Raw genomic sequence first — 21,858 nt, forward strand, 5'->3', positions numbered from 1 at the left:
ATTCAAATCAGATGTAGTGTATTACACAGACGGTGTACAGATTGTTTTATTTTTCGTACCAGAACTTTGGGTAAGCGTAGTATATTTAATCTGTTGATGTTTATTCACCCTTGTAAATGCCTTGTATACAGATCGAGTATTTTCTCGTAAACGTTAACGCGTCTCAACTGACAACACTTTGTGGGGGGATCGATAAAGTAGCAACACGTGGACAAAAAAAAAAAAAAATTGTGCCTATTTGCCAAAGTTGTCCAGATTTTGGAGGGAATTTAGGGGGGCGTGCATTCGTGCACCGCCACGGAAACTACTCGAAACAAATCAAAGCGGGGGCTGTAAACAGTAAATGCCTATCAGTGTAAGGAAGTAGTAAGTAGTTTTGTTCGCACACCAAAGTTTTTATGCTTGACTTCATCAGACACTATCGGAGAGTGATGTGAAAAAAATGTTTGCACAGAGAGACCTTGTAAATATATTTTGTTTTTGTAAAGCTTTAAGTCATATCTCCATGTTGGGTAGCCACAGACATTGAAGCCTGTTTATAAAGCAGGCGTGGGCAACCTGTCATAAAACGCCTCACAAACGTTTAACACGCAAATGCTTGTCATCTCTATAACCTTGTAAAGGTTGTTTCATCTTATGTTTTCATCATTTAAATAAGGAAAAAGGTTCCCCACTCTTGCTGGATTGTGAGCTTCCATAGTTGTTTTTTCCTAAATAAAAGGTTTAAAAAAAAGTCCCGTCTGTGTCTGTCTGTCTCTGTCCGTCTGTCTGTCTGTCTCTCTGTCTGTGTTTGTCTGTCTCTGTCCGTCTGTCTGTGCGTGTGTGCGTCTGTGCATGCATGCGTGTTATTTTTATGCCAAGGAAAGGTTGTCCAGGAGTGAAAGATGCCGACATGACTTGTCTTCCCTGAAACTTCTGCATCAAGGCCTCACAAGTGAGAAAATGACCAGAAAGTCAATTTTGCATCTTAATACTTGAAATAAAGTTACATTGTAGGTAAAAGATAAGCACATTCTAATCAAAAGTGGGAATTTACCCAGTGGATTTTTTTTTTAAACGCGCCTTCAACACGGTTTGTCCCTGGCGCGTCCCCGTATGCGACTTTTACACGGTTTGTCCCTTACGGGTCCCCTTATGCACTGCCTGTTACCAAGGTAGCCCAGAAGAAGCCCAAGTGAATCTGATTGCAGAACGCAAATTTTATCTAACATTTTCTCTAACATTTTCACCGTGACAACCTTGCGGACACTATAGTGTAGTTAACCCCCCACCCCCCCCCCGTTATCCTAAAATATATTTTTCACTCGTGACATTACTGTTTTCTTCGAGAGCCATCTTCGTGATGCTAACGCTAACGAAACCAGCAACAGGTTGTACACGGTCGGTGCTAATTAGCATGTAGCATAGTGGGTATGTGGAGTGTTTTAAGACAAGTTTAGTTTAATGACACTTTTACGGCAACAATTTGCAACATATTCCCCCAAAAGGCTAACGGGGGCCCCTTTGCTAACATGGGAACGGCCTCCTCCCTGGTCAGCCCCGGGGAGGTGATCGAGGATGGCTACGGCGGCGAGGGCGGCGAAGCGTGCGAGATTCCCGTAGAGGTGAAGCCAAAAGCCCGACTCTTGCGCAGCTCCTTCCGCCGGGGACCTCGGGCGATTGGGGCCAGCTTCAAGTCGACTGGCTCCGTGGACCTCGAGTACGCCGCCGATTACGAGCGGCTGCGGAAAGAGTACGAGATCTTCCGCGTAAGCAAGAACAACGAGATCACGTCCATGCAGAAGAAGGAGTCCAAGCTGGACGAGGAGAATAAGAGGCTGAGAGCTGAGTTGCAGGTACTGCAAGACTGCTGAAAGAAAGTAGAAGCGCTGTGCTTAACTCTTAAAAAAGAAAACAAATAATAATCATAATTTGCAAGTACTTACCAAGTCCTTATAATATTCAGAGGAAATCTGCCGTTTTGCTCTAAGCGTCTTCCATGTGACCCCAGGCTTTGCAGAAGACCTACCAAAAGATCCTGAGAGAGAAGGAGAGCGCCCTGGAGGCCAAATACCAAGCCATGGAGAGGGCTTCCACTTTTGAGCACGACCGGGATAAAGTGAAAAGACAATTTAAGGTATGTCTCAGTGATTCAAATATCCTCTGTCACGTTAATCTTGTTGGATTTGCTCACCAGATTTTTAGAGAGACGAAGGAAAAGGAAATCCAGGATCTCCTTCGCGCTAAGAGGGACTTGGAGTCCAAAATGCAACAACTGCAAGCCCAGGGCATCCAGGTGTACTCTCCCGACGATTCCGATTCGGACGACAACCAAACGACTGTGACTGGTAAGGGACCCACGTTGAATTCGAAAAAGTAAAGCTGCCAGCAAGTTGCGCTATCTGTAGCCAATGACGTTTCACGTCTCGAGCTGCGGGAACCCAGTCCGAGTACTGGACCGGGGGTGTGCTGGGAAGCGAGCCTTCTATGGGCAGCATGATGCAGCTGCAGCAGACCTTCCGGGGACCCGAGTTGGCCCATAGCCTCATCGACGTCGAGGGCCCCTTCGCAAACGTGAGCCGAGGTAAGGGAGCGAGTGGGATGTCACCAGTAGCACGTGTTCAAGCGGTAGCGTGCTAGCAGTCGGTGTGCTGACGCCACAGCGACTTCAGTGGAAAGAGCGCAAAAGCAGATTGCTAACGAGAACTTGTCAAATGCTAGACGACTGGGATGCTGCGGTGGCCAGTCTGCTGCAGGTGTCGCCTCACGTGCCTCAAGCCTTGTGGAGCAACACGGTACGCTGCTACTTCATTTGCACACCGGAGACCAGAGCTGAGATGGACATTTTTACCAAGGTGCGACGAGTGTTCTGATGATGTGCCAAAAGATAACCTGTATGGATGGTGTTGGTTGCATTCAAATGATCTGTAAAATGAAAACCTTGCACAAATGACTCGAATGCAGAAGCACTCTCTGGTGCTGAGGAGGCTGTGTGAAGGTCTAGGACATTTCTACCTTAACGTCTGCTTCCACGAAGACGCCGCCGCCTCGTTTGCGTCGGCACGCAAACGGGAGATTGAGAGGAGCTCCGTGTGCGTGCTGCTTCTCAAATCCACCGTCAACAGGTCACGCGCCGAACCGCCCGCCTGCCCGCCCTCCCTCCCTCCCTCCCTCCCTCCCTCCCTCCCGCTCGCCCTCCCTCCCGCTCTCCCTCCCTCCCTCCCTCCCTCCCTCCCTCCCTCCCTCCCTCCCTCCCTCCCTCCCTCCCTCCCGCTCGGGCTGAAGCTTCCCTCTGCTGTTGTGACGTCACAGCTCCGTGGTGGAGGATTGCGAGGAGGCTTTTGTGAAGAATCCAGATGGCCATCCATTAGTGCTCTACCTCAGGACGGAAGGAGATGGGAACCTGTCCGGGCCCACCAGGAAGCTTCTGGAAAGGGTCAACGTTGCGGACAAGGCTGCAAAAATTAAGGTCCCGTTTGCTGACGCATTGTCAGTATTGGCACATGCAGACCTTGATACTTGTGTTGAACATGCGAGCAGGTCTTGGATCACAGCGGTTCTGCTGAAGATGGAGCCAGCCTCATTTCAGCTCAGCTGGAGAAAGTCATCAAGCAGGTACTTGGCCACCCATGCCTGCCTTGGTACGCACGTCTCCTTTTCAAGTCGCGCTGATTATTCCGGTGCAGGAGTTGCTCGGTTTGGAAGGAGCCGACGGCGACCCGAAGGACTCCGGGATGGAGGAGGGCCGCGAGGAAGACGCAGGCGACGTCCTGTGGGACCTTCATGACGAGCAGGAGCAGTTGGAGTCCTACCAGCAGGCGTGCGGCAGCACCGGCTCCCAGCTGGGCTTCCACAAGGTGAGCTTCCCTCCCACCCTCTTCGCCAAGTTCTTCCTCCTGGTCAACTTCAAATCCCCACGAGGTTATTCTTCTCAGTACGTGGAGCGGCTCGACGACATGATCGCCGCCCCTCCTCCGACTCCGCCTCTGCTGGTGTCGGGCGGTCCGGGCTCGGGGAAGTCCCTTCTCCTCGCCAAATGGCAAGTGTAATTCTCCTTTTTGTTTGCGGCTGTCATGTTTGGCGGCGAGAAAAGCAGCGTGACTATTTGCGGTCCTCCTCGCTAGGATGGAGCTGCAGCAGAAGCAGTCCCCCAACACCTTGTTCCTCTCCCATTTCGTCGGGCAACCTTTTTCCTCCAGCTCCGAGCCCGTGCTCATCATCAAGCGCCTGACCGTGAAAGTGAGAGATGGCTTCCCTTCTGTTGAATTGTCTCAAGTCAAACCCCGTGACGTCATTGGTCCTCCGAATGCAGCTGCTGCAACATTTCTGGTCCATTTCGGGCTTGTCCATGGAGCCCAGCAAGATCCTGGAGGAGTTCCCACGCTGGCTGGAGAGGCTCTCGGCGCGCCACCAGGGCAATATCATCATCATCATAGACTCCATCGACCAAATACAGGTGAGGGAGGGCAGCGATTGCAGTTCACCACGACGACGACGACGACATTGGCGTCATCTTTCCACAGCACGCGGAAAGACACATGAAGTGGCTGATCGACCCGCTGCCCGTCAACGTCAGAGTGGTTGTGTCCGTCAACGTGGAGACGTGTCCTCAAGCGTGGCGGTGGGTCCCACGCGGCAGACATCCATTCAGTATTTGCACAAATCATCGCAAGCAGCGTCTCAGCGCATTTGTGATTCCCCCACCCCCCACCCCCAGGTTGTGGCCCACGCTCCACTTGGACCCGCTGAGTCCCAGGGAAGTCAGTAGTGTGGTGAACGCCGAGCGCCTCAGCGTGGACCTCCAACTCGGCAAGGATCAGGTAGGAAGGAGCAAGTCATCGTCTGAGTGCTGTGGGAGTGACTTGACCGTTTGTTCTCAAGGAGAAGAAGCTGGAAAAGCACTGCCGCTCAGCCTCCACCTGCAACGCTCTATACGTCACGCTGCTCGCCAGGATGAGCGCCAGGTTCCTTTGATGTCTTCTCTTTTTTGTGCGTGTGTCGTTAGGATTTGAAAAATTGACGTCACCTATTTGTTTGTTGTGTGTAGCGGATGGTGGTTGGAGAAGAGCCTGGAGCGGTGCCTGCAGTGTCAGGACACCTTGTCGCTGTACCGCCTGGCGCTCAAAACCACGCTGGACTCCCTCGGCTCGGACAGAGAGCGACACGTCGCCAGAGAGGTGCCCGAACGACTAGGTCGGAAAGTGGCAAACGGGCACTCGTCGGGAACGTGACACACCTCTTGTGGTTTTTGTCTGGCGCGTAGATACTCTGCCTGGTGTATTGCAGCCACAATGGCGTGAGCGAGTCGGAGGTTCTCGACCTTTTCCCGGAGTTGCAATTTCCGGCGCTGGCGTCGCTGCTCTTTGGTCTGAGTCGACTCTGCGTGCTCACCCTCCGCTGCGGCCTCATCAAGTTCCGCCATCTGCAGGTACCTTTTTATTAGGAACCCAGGAGGAAATTGAAAGGATGTGATGCAGTATTCGGAATGATTTTTGCCTAGTGGGAAAAATCTTGACCTTTGTCTCCTCACCAGGCATGGGAAGCAGTGCGATTGGAGTTTCTGAGCGGAGGCCGCGGCTGCGCTTCCTACCGAGAAAAGCTGATCCACTACTTCAGCCGGCAGCTCAGGTGCGGCCGGACGTCCGTCCGTCTTTCTTTTTTTCCGTTCTCTCTGTTGATGCGGGATGTCTTGTGGGTGCTAGTCACGACGGCGTGACGTGGCGCGTCGCCGACGAGCTGCCCTGGTTGCTTCAGCAGCAGGAGGACCGCAGCAAACTGCAGCTGAGCCTTCTCAACCTCTTTGTCTCCCAGAACCTTTACAAGAGGTCGTAAATCCCAGGCCGAGGCGGCGCTCGGCCAAACTTTCTGCTAATTGAGTTTGGATTTCCAGGGGTCATTTCTCCGAGTTGCTGGCCTACTGGCAGTACGTGGGCAAGGACAAAAGCTCCATGGCCACCGAGTACTTTGACTCGCTCAAGCGTTACGAGAAGAACTGCGAGAGCGAAGACGGCGTAACCAAGCTGGCCGACTTGTATGAGACGTTGGGACGTTTCCTCAAAGACCTGGGCCTGCCCAGTCAGGTGAGCTGACGGGTTTTGGCTTCGTGGCTTGTGAGAAGCGTAAAAGCCAGCTGGTTCTCCGCCAGGCGGTGGGTCCTCTCCAGCGGTCGCTGGAGATCCGAGAGACGGCGCTGGACCCCGACCATCCCAGCGTGGCACGCTCCCTGCACCAGTTGGCCGCCGTGTACGTCCAGTGGAAGAAGTACGGCAACGCCGAGCAGCTGTACAAGCAGGCGCTGGAGATCAGCGAGAACGCCTACGGGGCCGAGCACGGCAGCGTGGCCCGAGAGCTGGAGTCCCTCGCCGCCCTCTACCAGAAACAAAACAAGTACAAAAGTGCTGCCGTCGTTGCCCCCGTCATTGCCGCAGCCGGGCCATCTACTTTTTATCACTGTCGTGGTCAGGTACGATCAGGCGGAGAAACTCAGGAAGAGGTCCATGAAGATAAGGCAGAAAACGGCTCGCCAGAAAGGCCACATGGTGACTATAGAAATAATAACGGGCCTCTCCACATACATATACTATACCATACCACACCACACCACACCACACCACACCATACTATACTATTGTGTCACAAGACTCGCGTGTTCTCCGCACTGCAGTACGGCTTCAGTCTGTTGCGTCGCCGGGCCCTCCAGCTGGAAGAGCTCACCCTTGGGACCGACTCGGCCGACTGCGCCCGGACCCTCAATGAGCTAGGAGTGCTTTACTACCTCCAGAACAACCTGGAGTCAGTCTCAGCCGCCGACGTTTAGCGCACGTGGATCCTCCCGGAAGCGCTTCCCATCCTCTTTGTGTCTTCCGACCACCAGCGCGGCCAAGGTGTTCCTGACGCGCTCGCTGGAGATGCGCCAGCGTGTCCTGGGCCCGGAGCACCCCGACTGCGCGCAGTCCCTCAACAATTTGGCGGCGCTGCACACGGAGAGGCGGGACTACGAGGCGGCCGAGGACATGTACGAGAGGGCGCTGGACATCCGCAAGAGGGCCCTCTCGCCGGACCACCCTTCGCTCGCCTACACGCTCAAACACCTGGCCATGCTCTACAAGCGCCGGGTGAGGCGGAAACATTCCTTCGGCGCTTGTTTCTTCCAGCTGAGATAAGATGCCTTACTTCAAATGCCAGGAAGGGATGAAGACGTCGTGGCTGGCACAGAAAATCAAAGAATCAAATCAAACATTCTGTCTACGCAGGGGAAGCTGGAGAAGGCGGTGCCCCTCTACGAGCTCTCGCTGGACATCCGGGAAAAGAGTTTTGGGCCCAAACATCCTAGCGTGGCGACGGCACTGGTCAACCTGGCCGTCATCTACTGTCAGCTGGTAAACGCCCCTTTTTTCCCCTCAATACATACATACACATATGGTCACGAGAGGCTGCGTTTGGGTTGGTTTGTCAGAAGAAGCACGACGAAGCCTTGCCCCTCTACGAACGAGCGCTCAAAGTGTATGAAGACAGCCTGGGACGCTCGCATCCTCGTGTCGGCGAGACGCTCAAGAACCTGGCAGTGCTGAGGTACGTAACCTGGAAAAACACTTCTCCGCCAAGCGCTTTTTTCTTCTTTGCGCGACGCTCTCCATTTTGCAGCTACGAAGAGGGCGACTTTGAGACGGCGGCCGAGCTGTACAAGCGAGCCATGGAGATCAAAGAGACGGAGCCGCCGCCATCGTCGTCGGCGTGCGGTAACGCGCCGCCGTCGCGCCACTCGTCCACTGCCGACACCTTCGGCCTGAGGGGACCGGCCCCCCTCCCTCAAGGCCCCAGGTGAGTACGCGCAGGTACACTATGGCTCGGGAAAATGAAAACCTCTACGTACAAATTTCATTCATTCCGGGACCTACTTCTTATGAAATATTCCCATAGGAATATGCTGTCTGTCATTTGTCCCACAAAACAACGATAACTCCTTAATAAATACTGCAGATAATTGCACATAGCAATAAAACAAAAGCACTATATTGGAGAGATGAGATCAATTGCAAAGAAATAAGTTCTAATGACATGATTTACAAGTGAAGTGTTAACAAGTGCGAAAGGCTCTTATTTGTGTAAGATGTGACTTTGCCAAATAATGTGTTCTACACAGGTTTTCTTGAAATCTGTTCTTCCAGTGTAACGTTTCTATTGCAAAGTTGCCAATGACCGAACCGAACAAATGTTATGTTTCTACCGGTCTAGAGAAGCTCTTTAACCCAAGTATGTTTAATGCTAAAATATGACTGCTTTACCAAAAAAAGTCCAATTTCACAGCGATGTCAAATTCGAGTTACTCACTTGCGTTCCTGAAAAAGCAGCAGTTGTAGTGACGTGTCTTTTTTATATGTATGTGTTGTAATATCGTGTTTGCTTCGTTACCATTCAATATTGCACATGTATTCCTGCTAATAAATACTTTATTGAGATGTTAATGTTAGCCAAGCATTGCAAGCTTAGTTCATGCATTCAGCTTTTTCTGTTTTTATTGATGGTCAGTCGTGGGCTGTCATCCAATGTAGTATGCCATGATCATTTCTTTCAATTTGCCCGCCGTGCAGCTTACAACTTTCTCATCTGCGCCATCAGGTCCTCCAGACTCTGTTCCGTCTCTTCCACCATCTCCCCGTCGCCCTTGTTCTGTTTCCAATGAAAAAGAAAAGCCTAAATTGACAACATCCCAGCCCCAACAGTCATCAATCGTTTGTTAGTTGTGAACTGACCGCCGCCGGGACGGTGTAGGCGACGGTGATGCCTTCGGGGAGGTCGGCGACGGCCGCCGTCTCCTCCTCGTTGGCCTCCTCTGACACCAGTTCGATGCCCCATTCGTTGTCCTCGTGCAGCACCACCTCCTCTTCTTCCTGGACTACCTCAGTCTTGGGTCGCTCCGCTTCCCGTTTCTGGCAGCACACATTGGGACGCCACGTTAGCGATGGTGGATATTAAATTGGAATCCAGCGCAGAGTTCAACTTGACCTCGTACACCTCCTGCTGTCTTCGGCAGTGGCGGTCGTTGCACTGCGGGTTGGGCTTCATAGCCATGCTAGGAAAGAAATCCTGCATGGCGTTGTAGCCCAGGTAATAAGTGACGCGACCGAACTTCAACAAATACCTGCAACGTCGACAAAGTCACGTTTAACCGACAAAATCCATCTCCAAATGAAGGAAATCGACTGTAATTTGCTTCTAAAATAACATTTGGAACTAATTACTCGAAATACTTTATTCTCATAATTTTCCACAACAGGAGCTTTTTGTAGCGGAAAAACAAAACAAAGAAACAAACAACTCATTTTTGATGGAGCTGTGTGTAAAATTTACTTGAGGACATTTTGCACCAGGATGCCAGCGACGACGCCCATGGTCGTGGGCAAGCTGGCGGCGCACACGCCCTCCCTCTTGAGTGTCTTCTCGTCGATGTTGGCAGCCACCACCAGAGGCGGCGCGCACTGTGCAAAGACACGCGAAACACTGACTTGGTAGAAACAATTGCAGTGATGCAGATGTAAGCCTCCGGAAAAAGCGCGTGTATTGGATTTGGGTGTATTTACAGCGAAGCACGCCGTCTCTCCCGGGTTGATGAGCTGTATGTGTCCCGACACGGCGTTCTCGCTGACTCCAGACTCCATCCAGGTCTGTCCGAGCTCATTACAAGCCTTGGCGAAAAAGAGTGCAACGATCACACGCAGAAACTAACAAAAGCTTAAGAACAAAAGTCATTCCTCACTGTATTGATGGCCATGCGGGCCTCGAAGTTGTCCACGCAGCTCAGGACTAAATCCACAGGCTTGCTGTCGTCCAGGCCTCCGTGACTGAGAAGACAGAGGAGAAGTGAGGAAGGACAATTTGGCTGAGGGCGGAAGAGAGAACGTGAGCAAAAGCCACCTGAGACGCTCCATGAAGTGGTTGAAATTGTCCAAGGTGGTGATGTTGTAGTTGTGCGTCTCAAACCGCACGTCCGGATTGATGTTTCTGGTCAACAGGTCAGTAAGAAAAAAGCAATTACTATTATTACTACTACTTTGTCCAATAGGCCAATAACGAGTGTTACCTTAGCGTGTGTTCCGCGGCCTCCACTTTGCTGAGGCCGGCCTGGTGCGGCTGGAAGAAGAGTCGGTTCATGTTGGCGAGCTCCACCTTGTCGTAATCGAACAGCAGCAGCTGTGGAAACAGTATTAGGTAGGTAAAATACATACTTTAAAAATGAGTCAAATTCTCATGTTGCAAAGAAGTCAATTTCACATACCTCACTTACGGCTATTTTTCAACGGTGCGGGTGTATCTAATATCCTGACCAACTTATATTAGGAAAAGAGTTTTGTATCATTACCTTACCGATGCCACACCGAGTGAGCATTTCGGCTGTCACGCTGCCCACTCCCCCGACCCCAACCACGGCTACCGTGAACGTCCGGATGCGCTGTCACACACAAGGAAGAAAAATATGGCAACAAACCATGAACAATTTAAGCAAACTGGCTAGGTGAGCTTACCTCGTAGTTATCAACGATGCCCATTCTCTTCAGCGCCATTAGGCGACTGCAAGAACAGTAAAAAACGAGTCACTCGTCTCCCGATGGGCGCGGCACCCTTCGAAATACATTTCAATTATTATCGCGAAACGTTACCTGTAAGGGTTGGAATCGACAACCTCTGCGCTCATCTTTTCGATTTTGGGTCTGTGTAACTGCTTGGCGGCGCACTGCTTTTGCTGACACTTAATCAGTTCGTTCTCCAATTCCCTCACGCGTAGCTTGAGTTCCTCCAGCGTCGCCATGAGCTCACGCTAAAACTAACAATGAAAACAATAAGTGTAAAAACGTAAAGCCCAGACAGCAACAACTGACACGGGAAAAAAGTACACGTCTTCACAAGTCCAATCAGCTGTCAGGATATGTGTTACAGCAAATACAGTTCGTGTGGAAATGTGGGTGTGTAGGACGTTCCAGATAACTTGCCCCGACATATCAAGTAAATTTGTTTTTTTACTCTTTTGCGTTCAAATATTACTGTGCGCACCGCCAATTCTTTGATTGATTGATTGATTGATTGATTTATTGATTGATTGTGGTTGTGTTTTGATCCAATGTGCGTCGCCAATTGATTGATTGTGGTTGTGTTTTGATCCAATGTGCGTCGCCATAAACGACTCGGCCATCGAGCTAGATGGCGAGCGAGCAACAGCTGGAAAATAATTAGTCAACTCTTTTCAGCATGGACGAATTGACGACTCCCGTGCGACCGCAGCATAAATTCAACGAGCATAGACTCAAAAAGTATCTGTGCGCCAAGTTGTTCGTGTCAAATGACGACACGCTCGTTGTCAGGCAGTACAGGTGAGTTAGTGTTTGGGTCACAGGTTGACAACTATGTTGGGCTAACATGCTAAGGTCTTTCCAGTGCGGGGCAGTCGAATCCCACTTTCCTGATTCAAACACCTTCCAAAAGTTACGTTCTAAGGAAGAAGCCACCCGGTGTGTTGCTACCTGGCGCACACAAGGTATAAGTCAACTCAAAAAAGCACGACATAAAGTACCGTACTTGGTCACCAATTCTTTTGTATGTAGTACTAATACTTGTCCAGCAGGGGGAGCTATTTAATTCGAAACCGCTGTACCATTTTATTTAAAACTATTTCTATTACGAGCCATCACAACATCATCGCTGACTTAATGCAACATACACACATACATACATACATACATACATACATACATACATACATACATACATACATACATACATACATACATACATACATACATACATACGTACGTACATACGTACGTACATACGTACATAAAAGTTCAATATTTTTGTCACTCATTTCAGAGCATTAAACCAATGTCATTCATTACACAGAGTGAACATTTTTAGCGTTTTTTTTCCTTGCAAGTTGATGGTTGTAGTTCACATAAAAGGAAAAGCAAAAATGACTGTCTCAGGAAAGGAATTACTATATTACATGAGCTCGGTTCTCAAGACAGAGAGCGTTTAAACAGAAAGAGACAGTATAAAGATAAATATATATTTGTTTACAGGTGGACAGGGAATATCGTGTCCAGAAGGCATTGCATTCCGCTGGTTTCCCTGTGCCTCAGCCCCTTCTCCACTGCACCGACATGGACGTCATGGGAACAGAGTTCTACCTGATGGAGCACGTTGTGGTGAGTTTGCAAAGGTATGCTTGAAATATAAAGTGTGACGGCAATGATAACCGAGCAGGGCCGCGTGTTTCGGGATCTTCGTCTGCCCGGAGTGATCCCGGCGGAGAGGGCGGCTCTGTACGTGGCAGCAGTGGAAGTTTTGGCCAAACTGCATTCATTGGACCTGACGTCCCTGAAGCTAGACGGCTACGGGAAAGGAGCAGGATACTGTAGGAGACAGGTTTGCAAATTCATCTTTTCTTTCTTGAGGCCCAAGCAATTCAAAAATGTTCAATATGTCCCCTTGAATGACATTAGCAGCGTGTTTCTTCTTCAAGGTGTCCACATGGACCAAGCAGTACACGGCCTCGTCTCACCGAGACATCCCTGCCGTGAACGAGCTCTCCTCGTGGTTGATGAGCAACCTGCCCGTTGACGATCAGGAGGTCACGCTGGTCCACGGTGATTTCCGAGTGGACAACTTGGTATTCCATCCGAGCGAGGTACCGTCCGTCCGCCTTCTCATTCGCTCACGTGACCGTTGGGAGTGACGTGCGTCGTGGCTCCTTTAGGCTCGAGTGCTGGCGGTGCTGGACTGGGAGTTGTCCACCAGCGGGCAGCCTCTGGCAGACTTGGCCTACTTCCTCATGCCTCACTACTGGCCCTTCGGCCTCAACATACTGAGCTCTATGGGTAGCTTGAAAGGAATAGAAGGTGTGATCTCGGCTAACGCTCGACGTTGAAATCAGCTAACAAGGCCGGCCTGCGCCCATGACACGTTTCTTTCTGTGTGTTGAGCAGGTATCCCCTCAGTGGACGACCTGATTTCCATTTATAAATGCTGCCGGGGGGTCCCGTCACCTTTGCCCTGCCTAAATTTCTACTTGGCGCTGTCCTTCTTCAAAATGGCAGGAATCGCTCAGGTAAGGCTTGAATGGGAAGTTTCTGCGTGTGCATTAAAAAAAAGTGAGTCGGCATTCTTGTTTTGCCTCAGGAGCAATCGTTGTTTGCAAATGCTCAAAAACATTTGAACTAGGTTTAAAAAGCATCCAAACCTTTTTAGGAGTTTCACGAAGTTTCACAATCTGACCCTCAAATGAACTCATTACAATCCTTCTGTCATCATATGAAGGCCACTGTGATTGACTTTGTTTTTCTCTCTGTCCAGGGTGTTTATGCCCGCCACCTGCTGGGCAATGCCAGCGCTCCCAATGCCGCCGAGTTAGGCCAGTGCGTCGAGCCCTTGGCTGTGCTCGCCCTGCAGCTGGCGCAGAGGTTGGTTATTTCTGTTAACGTGTTTCCCTTCACACCATGTTGTGTCTAGTCCATTTGACATGAGTTCCACCGGCTGTTTGGAGCCTTTGCCAGTAAACGTTGGAATCTCGCCTTTGCCAGTAAACGATGGAATCTTGCCTTTGCCAGTAAACATTGGATTCTCGCCTTTGGAAACCGGCATCCAGCTGCCGACTGACTTTTGTCTCACCCTCTTCGCAGGCCTCCGGAGGCCGCGCAGGAAGCCCGGCTGTTTCTGCAGACGGCCAAAGGCCAGGCAGTGCTCCAGCAGGTGAAGGACTTTATGAGGCAGCACGTGCTTCCCGCACAGAAGGTCAGCGCCGACACAAAGCCTCCCTTTGTCCACTCGCCGTTTTCCCACGAAAACTTTGGACCTAGTTAGTGGAGCGAAAGAACAAAACCTCTATTGATTTCACATGTCATACAAATTGCCCAGTCGTCACCTTTGGCCCAGCACATCGCCGCTGTCTCTCTGTTGTGCTTGTCGAAAGGAAAGCAAATAGAAGATTTTCACGACAGCTTTGTTTTTTGCAGGAAGTAGCGGAGTACTACATCAAGTATGCTCACTCGCCCCTGAGGTGGAACACCCCCCAAATAATCGAAGCTCTAAAGGTAGGTTTTAGAGGGGAACCTCACTTCGGAGCAATCTTCAGATCACTACATTGGAAGTGGGTGTGGCCAGGTGAAAGCTCGAGAGGCAGGGTTATGGAATCTCTTCCTGCCGGCGGCCAGCGGCCTCTCTCAGCTGGACTACGCCCACATCGCCGAGGAGACCGGACGCTGCCTCTTTGCTCCGGAAGTATTTAACTGCCAGGCGCCGGGTAAACAACAACCCCTTCACGGCCCATCTGCTCACTGACAAGTTGTCGTTCTTATTCGAGGTTCGGGCTTGCCTGAAAAGACGCAGGAAGTAAGTCTGTCATTTGAGGCTCAATTCCAGGGCTCAGGCAAACGCAAACATGGTGCATCCGTCCGTTTTCAACAGGAGGAGCCGTCTACCTATACAAAGCTGGCAGTCCCTTGCGTGTTGCATATTCCCAGTCACGCTTTCCCTCTCCTGTCAACAGACACAGGCAACATGGAGGTGCTGCACATGTTTGGCAGCGAGGAACACAAGAAGACGTGGCTGGAACCTCTGCTCAGAGGAGAGATTCGCTCCTGCTTCTGCATGACAGGTACACTCCACGCGCGCCAGAGTGGCGCCTTTCTTGATTTAGGAGGATAAAGCGTAAAGTGCTCTTTTTGGCGAAGCTTTTTGCTTTGCGGCAGTGAGTCATTTCTCCCAGTGTGCGCTTGCTTGCTGTGCTGCGTGGAAACAGCTGCAGGCCAGAGGTAATGACAGTGGGCGTCGGCCCGCCCCCGGGGCTTTTCCCATTGCCCCTGGCGTTTGCCGCACATGTTGCCAAATTGTAAGAGGGAAGGAACATGACGTAAGAACAATGTGTACAAGACTTGACGTTTGGAAGGACCTCGTAAAACTGAGTCACTACAACACAATGAAAGTGAGGAAAAAGAATGCAAGTGTACCAACTTTTCAAATGCCATCCAACACACAATTTCACCCTGTGAGACTCAAAAGGCACTTGTGCTTCTTCAGAGCCCGAGGTGGCGTCCAGCGATGCCACCAACATTGCCTGCAGTCTCCACCGTGAGGAGGACCAGTTTGTCATCAACGGGAAGAAGTGGTGGAGCAGCGGTGAGTCCACCCTTCGTTTCTTTTCTTTTCTTTTCTTTTCTTTTCTTTTCTTTTCTTTTCTTTTCTTTTCTTTTCTTTTCTTTTCTTTTCTTCAGAAGATGAGTCATTGAACGTGACAGCGCCGCACGTGACGTGGCTTTGTGACGGCCGTGCGTGCTTTGCCTCAGCTTGGCGGCGCAAACATACTTTGTTTATTGGAAATGTTTGAATCGGAGTAATCGTTTTCTCGCTTGCTCTGTGAAATTGTTCGAGGCCCTTGAGAGACTTGATGACGACTAATGATATATACTTCAAACCCTAACTCCGCCCTTGGTCTACAGGGAGTCATAACGTCTCTGTTATTCAATCTGACCCCCAAAACCCAAAAGTAAACATTGTTGACAATGACCGAGCGTCGTCTCGAGGGAGTTTCCCCCAAATGGGTCCTCCCTCACGTACTTTCAAGAATGACGTCCCCTGTTATGACCCGGCAGCTTTGTTTCCATTGTCTTGGCGTAAACAGCACGCAGGACACGGCATGATTCCTTCCAAATGCTTGCGGTCTCCCCTTGTTGTTTAGCCAGTGTGGTGGAAAGAGGATGACTAACAGGTACTGAGCATGGAAAAAATGATCAAATGGCGTTAGGCTTGAGCAGACTCTGGCTTACTTTTATTTTTTTATGTAGACAGCTTTAAAAATATTTCTTTCTCAAACCTAAAGCATTGAAATTGCACGGTAGAGCAATGTCCTTTTAATTCAGTCAAGATAATGTACAAATGAGATCAAATACAAAGGTTAGCGCGTGTGCCCACAAACGCTTTACGGCAAATGTTCCACATTAGATAGACTGCATCCATCTCATAACATTTCACTATGGAAATATTCTGCCTCTTACAGGTCAGTGCCTCAACAGCTAGCTTTGTGTGTGCTGTGCAGTGATTGTGTGTGTGTGTGTGTGTGTGTGTGCTGTGCTGTGTAGTGATTGTGTGTGTGTGTGTGTGTGTGTGTGGGGGGGGGGGGGTTCTGACATAATCAGAATTCATGTGTACAATGACTGCCCTCCTATTTGCGGTTCGCTATTCACCTTTTTCATGAATTTGTGCGCTCTTTCTGTCGTGCCCTACAGATGGCGCCAAAGCCCTGGCTGAAAAGGAAGTAGTATTGCGTAACTAATACATCTCGAGTGAGTAGCGGAATGCTGGGGAGAAGGTCAGCCTGGGATGTTAGTGATGGTTGCATGTAGCACGTGCGCATCTGGTGTGGTTTTCAAAGCCCATCTGTAGTGATGGTTAACTGTACGGGCTTTACCACTTCAGCTATGGCTACCTGGTCTTATGTATTACTTGAACACGTTGCTCCAGCTATCTGGGACCATAATAGTATTTTTCCTTTTCGGGACTAAAGCGCTACAACTGTTGCTAATTAGCAACTAGCCGTCGTCGTACCTTTACACGCTGAATGTGCTGGTGTCCGGTTCCTCTGAACCAGACTGTGACCGGATTTGGTTGCGCACATTGAGCGAGATTTCCACCGCCGGCTCGCCCTCTTCTCGTCCGGCGCGTCTCCCGAAACGCCGTCCGAGATGCTTTGCGGTTTTGAGGACGCGGCCCTTGAAGGAGGACCCGATGAAAGCATAAAGGAGCGGGTTGACGCAGGCGTGGGTCAACGCCAGGCTCTCAGTCACCTGCAAGGCACGGTCCAGGCCCTTGCTGACCTCGCAGTTGGTCACCAGCATGTAGATGATGTCCAGCGCTCTGCAAAGCTTCACCACGTTGTAGGGAAGCTGCGTTAGCAAGAAGACGGCCACCACCGCCAAGAGAACGCGTAAGGCCCGCCACTTTTTGTCCCGCTGCACCCCGGGCGCTCGGGCCAGGGCCCGGCCCACCCGGCAGTAGCACACCGCCATCACCAGGAACGGCAGCGCAAAGCGAAAGCTCACTTCCAGCAGCTCCAGGCTAGCCTTGGCAGGGCGTCCCATGCTTGCCGGGTACACGGCGGTGCAGTACATCCTGTAATGGGAATGCTTGACGGTTGAGAAGAGCAGTTCCGGGAGCCCCAGAAAGATAGCCACCCCCCACAGCGCCAAGCACGCCAGGATCCACTGCCTCCGCAGCCGGACGCCCCTGCCGGACCTGCCGGCCGCGGCGTGAGCCACCGCCCGGTAGCGGTCAACGCCGATGCACGCCAGAAGCAGCATGCCGCAGCTGAAGTTGGCGCTGTAGAGGAAGGAGGTGAGCTTGCAGGCGGCCGGCCCCAACCTCCAGCCGTGAACGGCGTCAGCCGCCCAGAAGGGCAAAGTGACGAGCAGGAGCAGGTCCGACCCGGCCAGGTTCAGGATGCACACGTCGGTGAAAGTGCGCAGGCGTGAGCGGGAAGCGTACACCGCCACCACCAGGGCGTTGCCCGCCAGGCCCACCACCAGAGCCAGCGAGTAGATGACCGGGAGGAAGACGCCGGCAAAGGAGCGCACCGCCTCCTTGTCGCAGACCGAGTGGTCGTAGCTGTAGTCGTAGCTGTCGTTGTGGCCGAGGTCCTCGTCGTCATGGTAATAGTAATCCTCCATCTTTGTCTGTATGGGGGTGGGGGGGGGATGAAGAATTGAACGTGGAAAGCGGAATGTCTCCTGCGTGGCTTCCCTAACGCTTTAATCCTCACAACCCCTCAATGAGCTTGTGCACTTTTAACTCATCCTTTCTCCTCACAGTGACGAGCAGCGTTTAACCGTCGGAAATTCATCAGAACGCGAACGTTGTCGAAACATAGAAAGTAACCGCGAAGCACCACCGGTGATTTAGCGCCTTCGAGTCCAGGTTTATTACGCAATAGATGAAACGGACGGAACGTTACGAAACGTAACACAAGTATTTTCCTAGCTGCGTTATTCAAGGTTGGGATAAGCGATGCCGCTCATTGTTTTTGCCAATATGGCTTGGAAACGAGAGCTTAAGATGACTGATCGAAGAGGATTTTGTTCAAGGAATGCATAAGAAAATATTGTAATTGCAGCGGAATCTAACAAGAGCCGAACATCAACCACAAGTCGTTTTAGGCTTTCATGCAATTTCGAAATGGTTCCTTTATCTTTCTTATGTAATTAACATCTCTTTAATACATTCATTTTTTTATGTGAACAAATCTTGTCCTTTACGTGTTATCACCATCTGATTGTAAAAATGGACCTTGACTTATTGTTAAACTCTGACGGGGTAAACAACAATTCCATTTTGATAGCATACCAGGAAAGTATAGAATACATTGCAAAAGAAGCCAAATAAACATTTATACACTTGACATATGATGGGCATACCAACTTCAGCCAAAAAAAACCAAAACAAGTCTTACCTTCTTTTTTTTTTTATGCTCTCTCTGACGCCCAGTAATCAGACGTCCAACATTCACGCACACTGCAAAGCCTGTTGTGTGTCTGTGGAGGCAAATTGTCGGGGCGCAAAAAAAAAACCCTACGCACACTACCCCTCCCTCCTCTGTCGCAGGGCGTCCCACTGTTAGCGATTTGTGTGTGTGTGTGTGTCTGTGTGTGTGTGTGTAGAACAGTAACTTGTGACTCTGGCCAGTTTACACAGCATGACATTCCTGGGCGGTGCAGAAAAACGTTTAGCAACCGAATATCACCTAAAAGGGAAAAGGTCTAGCAGACGAGAGGAGTGTGTTTTAAAACCAACAACAAAAAAAATGTTGGCAAGTTTGTCGTTGCATTCCGGTGCAGCTGGAACACGTTTGGACCTGACAGCCTCTGACATTCCGTCTAGTGTAACTACGCTTGGCTTGATGCTCAATACTCAAAAGTATTGGGACGGATGCCGGTTACAGCATCCGTCCATGTAAGGTGCAAGGTAAAATGGGGAAAGAAAATCTGCTAAAATGAAGAATTCAGACAAGATTTCTGTCATCATGTCTGGTAAAATACTAACAATGGGTACGAACGCTTGAGCGTGTTGCACCGTGCTGCCAGTCTTGTCTGGTGTCCATATGTCCCCCGTCCTCAGGGAGCGGAGCCCCTTTCATGGAAGTGGAAACAGGAAGACGGGCCTTTTTCCAGAATCCAATCTGCGTCAAGATGCCCTGATCTGCCCCCTTCAAATAGTCTTGTTTTGTCGCCCCGAGCGACAAAATGGAACCATTTCCGGAAATATAAATCAGCGTCTAGTCGCTCAGCAGTCCCTCACGGCCCGGCTCGGCCGTGCTTTCCAGCTGGGGCCGCATTTCCTAGCCCTTGTAGAAAGGTCACAGTGGTGAGACAGTCATTCAAGGTCATAGTGGTGAGACAGTCATTCATCATTGTTTGTGCGGTTCTCAGGTGCGGGGCATCCTCGATGCAAAGTGGCCATTGTGATGTGTAGGAGCGCCCCCGAGGAGGCCGGCAGCAGGTCGGCGGACCATTCATCGTCTTCCCAGCCCCCCCCCCCTCGATTGTTTTGTCAAATATCATTATTTGGTGCTCAGAGGTGAGAGCTAAGGCTAAGAGATAATGGATGTTTTTTTTCCTGTCGTCTAACACTTGTTGCAGACATGCCAGACACAGTATGATCCTGGTGCCAATGGACACGGCGGGCGTGAAGTTGGTCAGGCCTCTCACCGTGTTTGGACAAGACGGTACGAACACAGCGCAGCGCCCGTACCAAAAAGCGCTACTGCGTGTTGGTCACTCACTGGACAAATGCACAGCGTGAGTGAAATGTCGACGTTGGGATTTTTATTAAGCCGATATCTCGGTGTCTTTTTCCAAAGACGCTATCCACGGGGGCCATTTTGAAGTGCTCTTTGAGAACGTGCGCGTACCCGTCGCCAACATTATATTCGGTAAGTGGCGGCAACTCGATCTTAATGGCTGTGGTTTTTAAATGGACATAAATGAAGCCACCGGTCATATTTGCTGCCGTCATGCGTGCTTTTCTCTCTGAATGTCATCTTGTTGGCAGGCGAGGGTCGAGGCTTTGAAATCGCTCAGGGACGTCTGGGTCCGGGCCGGCTGCATCACTGCATGAGAGCCGTGGGCCTGGCGGAGCGGGCGCTGGAACTGCTGTGCCAACGCGCAGCCTCCAGGCGAGCCTTTGGCAAGAAGCTCTATCAACACGTAGGCCAGCGATGCTGATTTAAAAGCTTCTGTCGCACCCTAATGGACATCACGTGCCATGACGTGTGTGCGTGCAGGAAGTGGTCGCTCACTGGATCGCAGAGTGCCGACTCCTGATTGAGCAAACGCGCCTCCTCACACTTTGTGCCGCACATGCGCTCGACACGCTCGGCAGCCGTGCCGCGCGCAAGCAGGTGAAAGAATAGTCACTTCGATATTCATTTCCGTTTTTTACATATTTTTACACATATTTTTTGTAGAATTTTTGCACCCCCTCCCCATTTAGCCATTCAATTCCCTTCATTTGTGCAGATTGCGCTGATCAAAGTGGCAGCGGGCAGAATGGCATGCAAAGTGGTGGACTGTGCCATCCAAGTGTTTGGGGGTGCCGGTGTTTCTGGAGACTTCCCTCTGGCGCAGATGTGAACATGTACTTTGATTAAGCAGCCAAAGTTTATTTGTATAATGACCCCCCCGCCTCCCTTTCCAGGTATTCCTACGCAAGAACTCTGCGTGTTGCTGACGGACCAGATGAGGTGCACTTGTCCACCATCGCCCGTCTGGAGCTGAGAGATCAATTGTCCAAAGCCAAGCTGTGACGTCTTCATAACGTGACTTCCAACCGCAAGCACAGGTCTCTCACATTTGGATTCCGCTACGGTGACGTAAGACCGGAAATAGAACATAGGGTGCATTTATGAAATAATAATACACGGCTTTCGTAATTCCAGCGATACACACAAAATGCGGCCTGCAAACATTTGCAGCCAATTTCCTGTGAACTCTCAAGATAAACAGTGACCTATGCGTATGTTTAGGCGACAAGGGAATTGAGCTACGCAGTTGCTAAATGATCATAGTGCCAAGTGGCAAACCAATCATTCTGATTTACTAGTACAATATGACATGTCGTGCCTTATGGTTCATAATTTGATTTTCGCTCTTTGCCAAGTGTCATGACTGCCTCACGAGTGGGACAAGAAAATCGCCGTCGAGAAAAACAAACATGTTATGTTTTACGTACATCATTTTGATCTATCCACTTCGTCATCCTTGAGTCGTTTGGACTATAAAAGTCTCTGCGAGTAATAAACATGGCGGATTTGCAAAACCCATTACCTTGTTTGGTTTGTCCCGGTATTTTTGCAGCACCTGGAGGGGGATATATATATATATATATATATATATATATATATATATATATATATATATATATATATATATATATATATATATATATGACACTTTTCGACATTGCTGGAGACTTCAAATACACAAGAAAATGATTTTAAAAGAAGAAAAAAGGCAATTTTCCATGAGCTGCCTCGCTTTATTTAGGTTGAGTCAAAGAGGTATGTAAATATTTGGTTGGGCGTGGCAGTGCAGATGTCGAGTATTCAGCAATGGGATGGATCAAGTCCCAGTTTCTCGAGTCTATTTTAATATGTGCATGCTCCTAATTCTGTGTCGCTTTCTTGCAAACATTTTGAATCAGACAAATCTGCCAATGCATTCAAATGTGCCTTTGAAAGGTAAGCCCGTGGCACTTTGTATTTTTAAGCACGTTTCTGGTACTTGCAGGAAAATGACATCACGGTTACTCAGTTAACCGCCAATCACAGCTGAGCTTCAGAAAAGC

The 21,858-nt window shown here is 50.2% G+C and overlaps 3 protein-coding genes across 6 annotated transcripts; 1 reads left to right on the plus strand and 2 right to left on the minus strand.

Annotated features, from left to right (window-relative positions):
* Window positions 1-646: 646 nt before the first annotated feature.
* On the plus strand, window positions 647-21,334 carry nphp3 (nephronophthisis 3). Of its 4 annotated transcripts, XM_049749006.2 has the most exons (46): window positions 647-1,835; window positions 1,991-2,116; window positions 2,177-2,327; window positions 2,411-2,563; window positions 2,701-2,834; window positions 2,944-3,104; window positions 3,292-3,448; window positions 3,520-3,594; window positions 3,666-3,836; window positions 3,915-4,018; window positions 4,104-4,218; window positions 4,292-4,435; window positions 4,503-4,600; window positions 4,697-4,799; window positions 4,861-4,943; window positions 5,027-5,156; window positions 5,243-5,407; window positions 5,513-5,607; window positions 5,682-5,804; window positions 5,870-6,059; window positions 6,125-6,366; window positions 6,443-6,518; window positions 6,644-6,771; window positions 6,854-7,094; window positions 7,233-7,358; window positions 7,436-7,551; window positions 7,624-7,800; window positions 11,410-11,509; window positions 12,051-12,176; window positions 12,235-12,396; window positions 12,494-12,658; window positions 12,728-12,869; window positions 12,957-13,078; window positions 13,324-13,430; window positions 13,650-13,761; window positions 13,983-14,060; window positions 14,131-14,269; window positions 14,516-14,623; window positions 15,046-15,144; window positions 19,443-19,512; window positions 19,653-19,738; window positions 19,874-19,945; window positions 20,065-20,219; window positions 20,297-20,413; window positions 20,532-20,641; window positions 20,710-21,334. In XM_049749006.2, exons 1-46 carry the CDS (start codon window positions 1,512-1,514, stop codon window positions 20,816-20,818), a joined length of 6,087 nt encoding a protein of 2,028 aa, XP_049604963.1. In that variant the 5' UTR covers window positions 647-1,511; the 3' UTR covers window positions 20,819-21,334. The 4 variants fall into 4 exon arrangements, with proteins under 4 accessions (XP_049604963.1, XP_049604960.1, XP_049604962.1 ...); XM_049749003.2 differs by lacking the exons at window positions 11,410-11,509; window positions 12,051-12,176; window positions 12,235-12,396; ... (14 more) ...; window positions 20,532-20,641; window positions 20,710-21,334 and having other exon boundaries at window positions 647-1,410; window positions 1,488-1,835; window positions 7,624-8,449; XM_049749005.1 differs by lacking the exons at window positions 647-1,835; window positions 1,991-2,116; window positions 2,177-2,327; ... (22 more) ...; window positions 7,436-7,551; window positions 7,624-7,800 and adding exons at window positions 10,906-10,980; window positions 11,223-11,345.
* uba5 (ubiquitin-like modifier activating enzyme 5) lies at window positions 8,412-10,819 on the minus strand. Its single transcript, XM_049749020.2, has 11 exons — window positions 10,638-10,819; window positions 10,503-10,548; window positions 10,340-10,429; window positions 10,061-10,170; window positions 9,895-9,981; window positions 9,737-9,821; window positions 9,561-9,665; window positions 9,331-9,458; window positions 8,986-9,121; window positions 8,733-8,909; window positions 8,412-8,649 (listed from the first exon to the last, which is right to left on the minus strand). The coding sequence occupies exons 1-11, from the start codon at window positions 10,784-10,786 to the stop codon at window positions 8,572-8,574; spliced, it is 1,191 nt and encodes a 396-aa protein (XP_049604977.1). The 5' UTR covers window positions 10,787-10,819; the 3' UTR covers window positions 8,412-8,571.
* Window positions 15,157-19,297, minus strand: ackr4b (atypical chemokine receptor 4b). The gene is made up of 2 exons (XM_049749021.2): window positions 18,467-19,297; window positions 15,157-17,693 (listed from the first exon to the last, which is right to left on the minus strand). The coding sequence occupies exon 2, from the start codon at window positions 17,685-17,687 to the stop codon at window positions 16,572-16,574; it is 1,116 nt and encodes a 371-aa protein (XP_049604978.1). The 5' UTR covers window positions 17,688-17,693; window positions 18,467-19,297; the 3' UTR covers window positions 15,157-16,571.
* Window positions 21,335-21,858: the final 524 nt, after the last annotated feature.

This window comes from Syngnathus scovelli, chromosome 18 (genome assembly GCF_024217435.2).
Source record: "Syngnathus scovelli strain Florida chromosome 18, RoL_Ssco_1.2, whole genome shotgun sequence".
In the NCBI taxonomy this organism is placed as follows: Eukaryota; Metazoa; Chordata; class Actinopteri; order Syngnathiformes; family Syngnathidae; genus Syngnathus; species Syngnathus scovelli.

Coding starts and splice junctions, on each gene's coding strand:
- nphp3 (XM_049749006.2), top strand. CDS start 1,512: ATGGGAACGGCCTCCTCCCTGGTCAGCCCCGGGGAGGTGATCGAGGAT. Junction 4,436..4,502: donor ACTCCATCGACCAAATACAG/GTGAGGGAGGGC, acceptor ATCTTTCCACAG/CACGCGGAAAGACACATGAA. Junction 13,079..13,323: donor AAATGGCAGGAATCGCTCAG/GTAAGGCTTGAA, acceptor CTCTCTGTCCAG/GGTGTTTATGCCCGCCACCT.
- uba5 (XM_049749020.2), bottom strand. CDS start 10,786: ATGGCGACGCTGGAGGAACTCAAGCTACGCGTGAGGGAATTGGAGAAC. Junction 10,430..10,502: donor GCATCGTTGATAACTACGAG/GTAAGCTCACCT, acceptor TGTGTGTGACAG/CGCATCCGGACGTTCACGGT. Junction 10,171..10,339: donor CTCGGTGTGGCATCGGTAAG/GTAATGATACAA, acceptor CTGTTTCCACAG/CTGCTGCTGTTCGATTACGA.
- ackr4b (XM_049749021.2), bottom strand. CDS start 17,687: ATGGAGGATTACTATTACCATGACGACGAGGACCTCGGCCACAACGAC.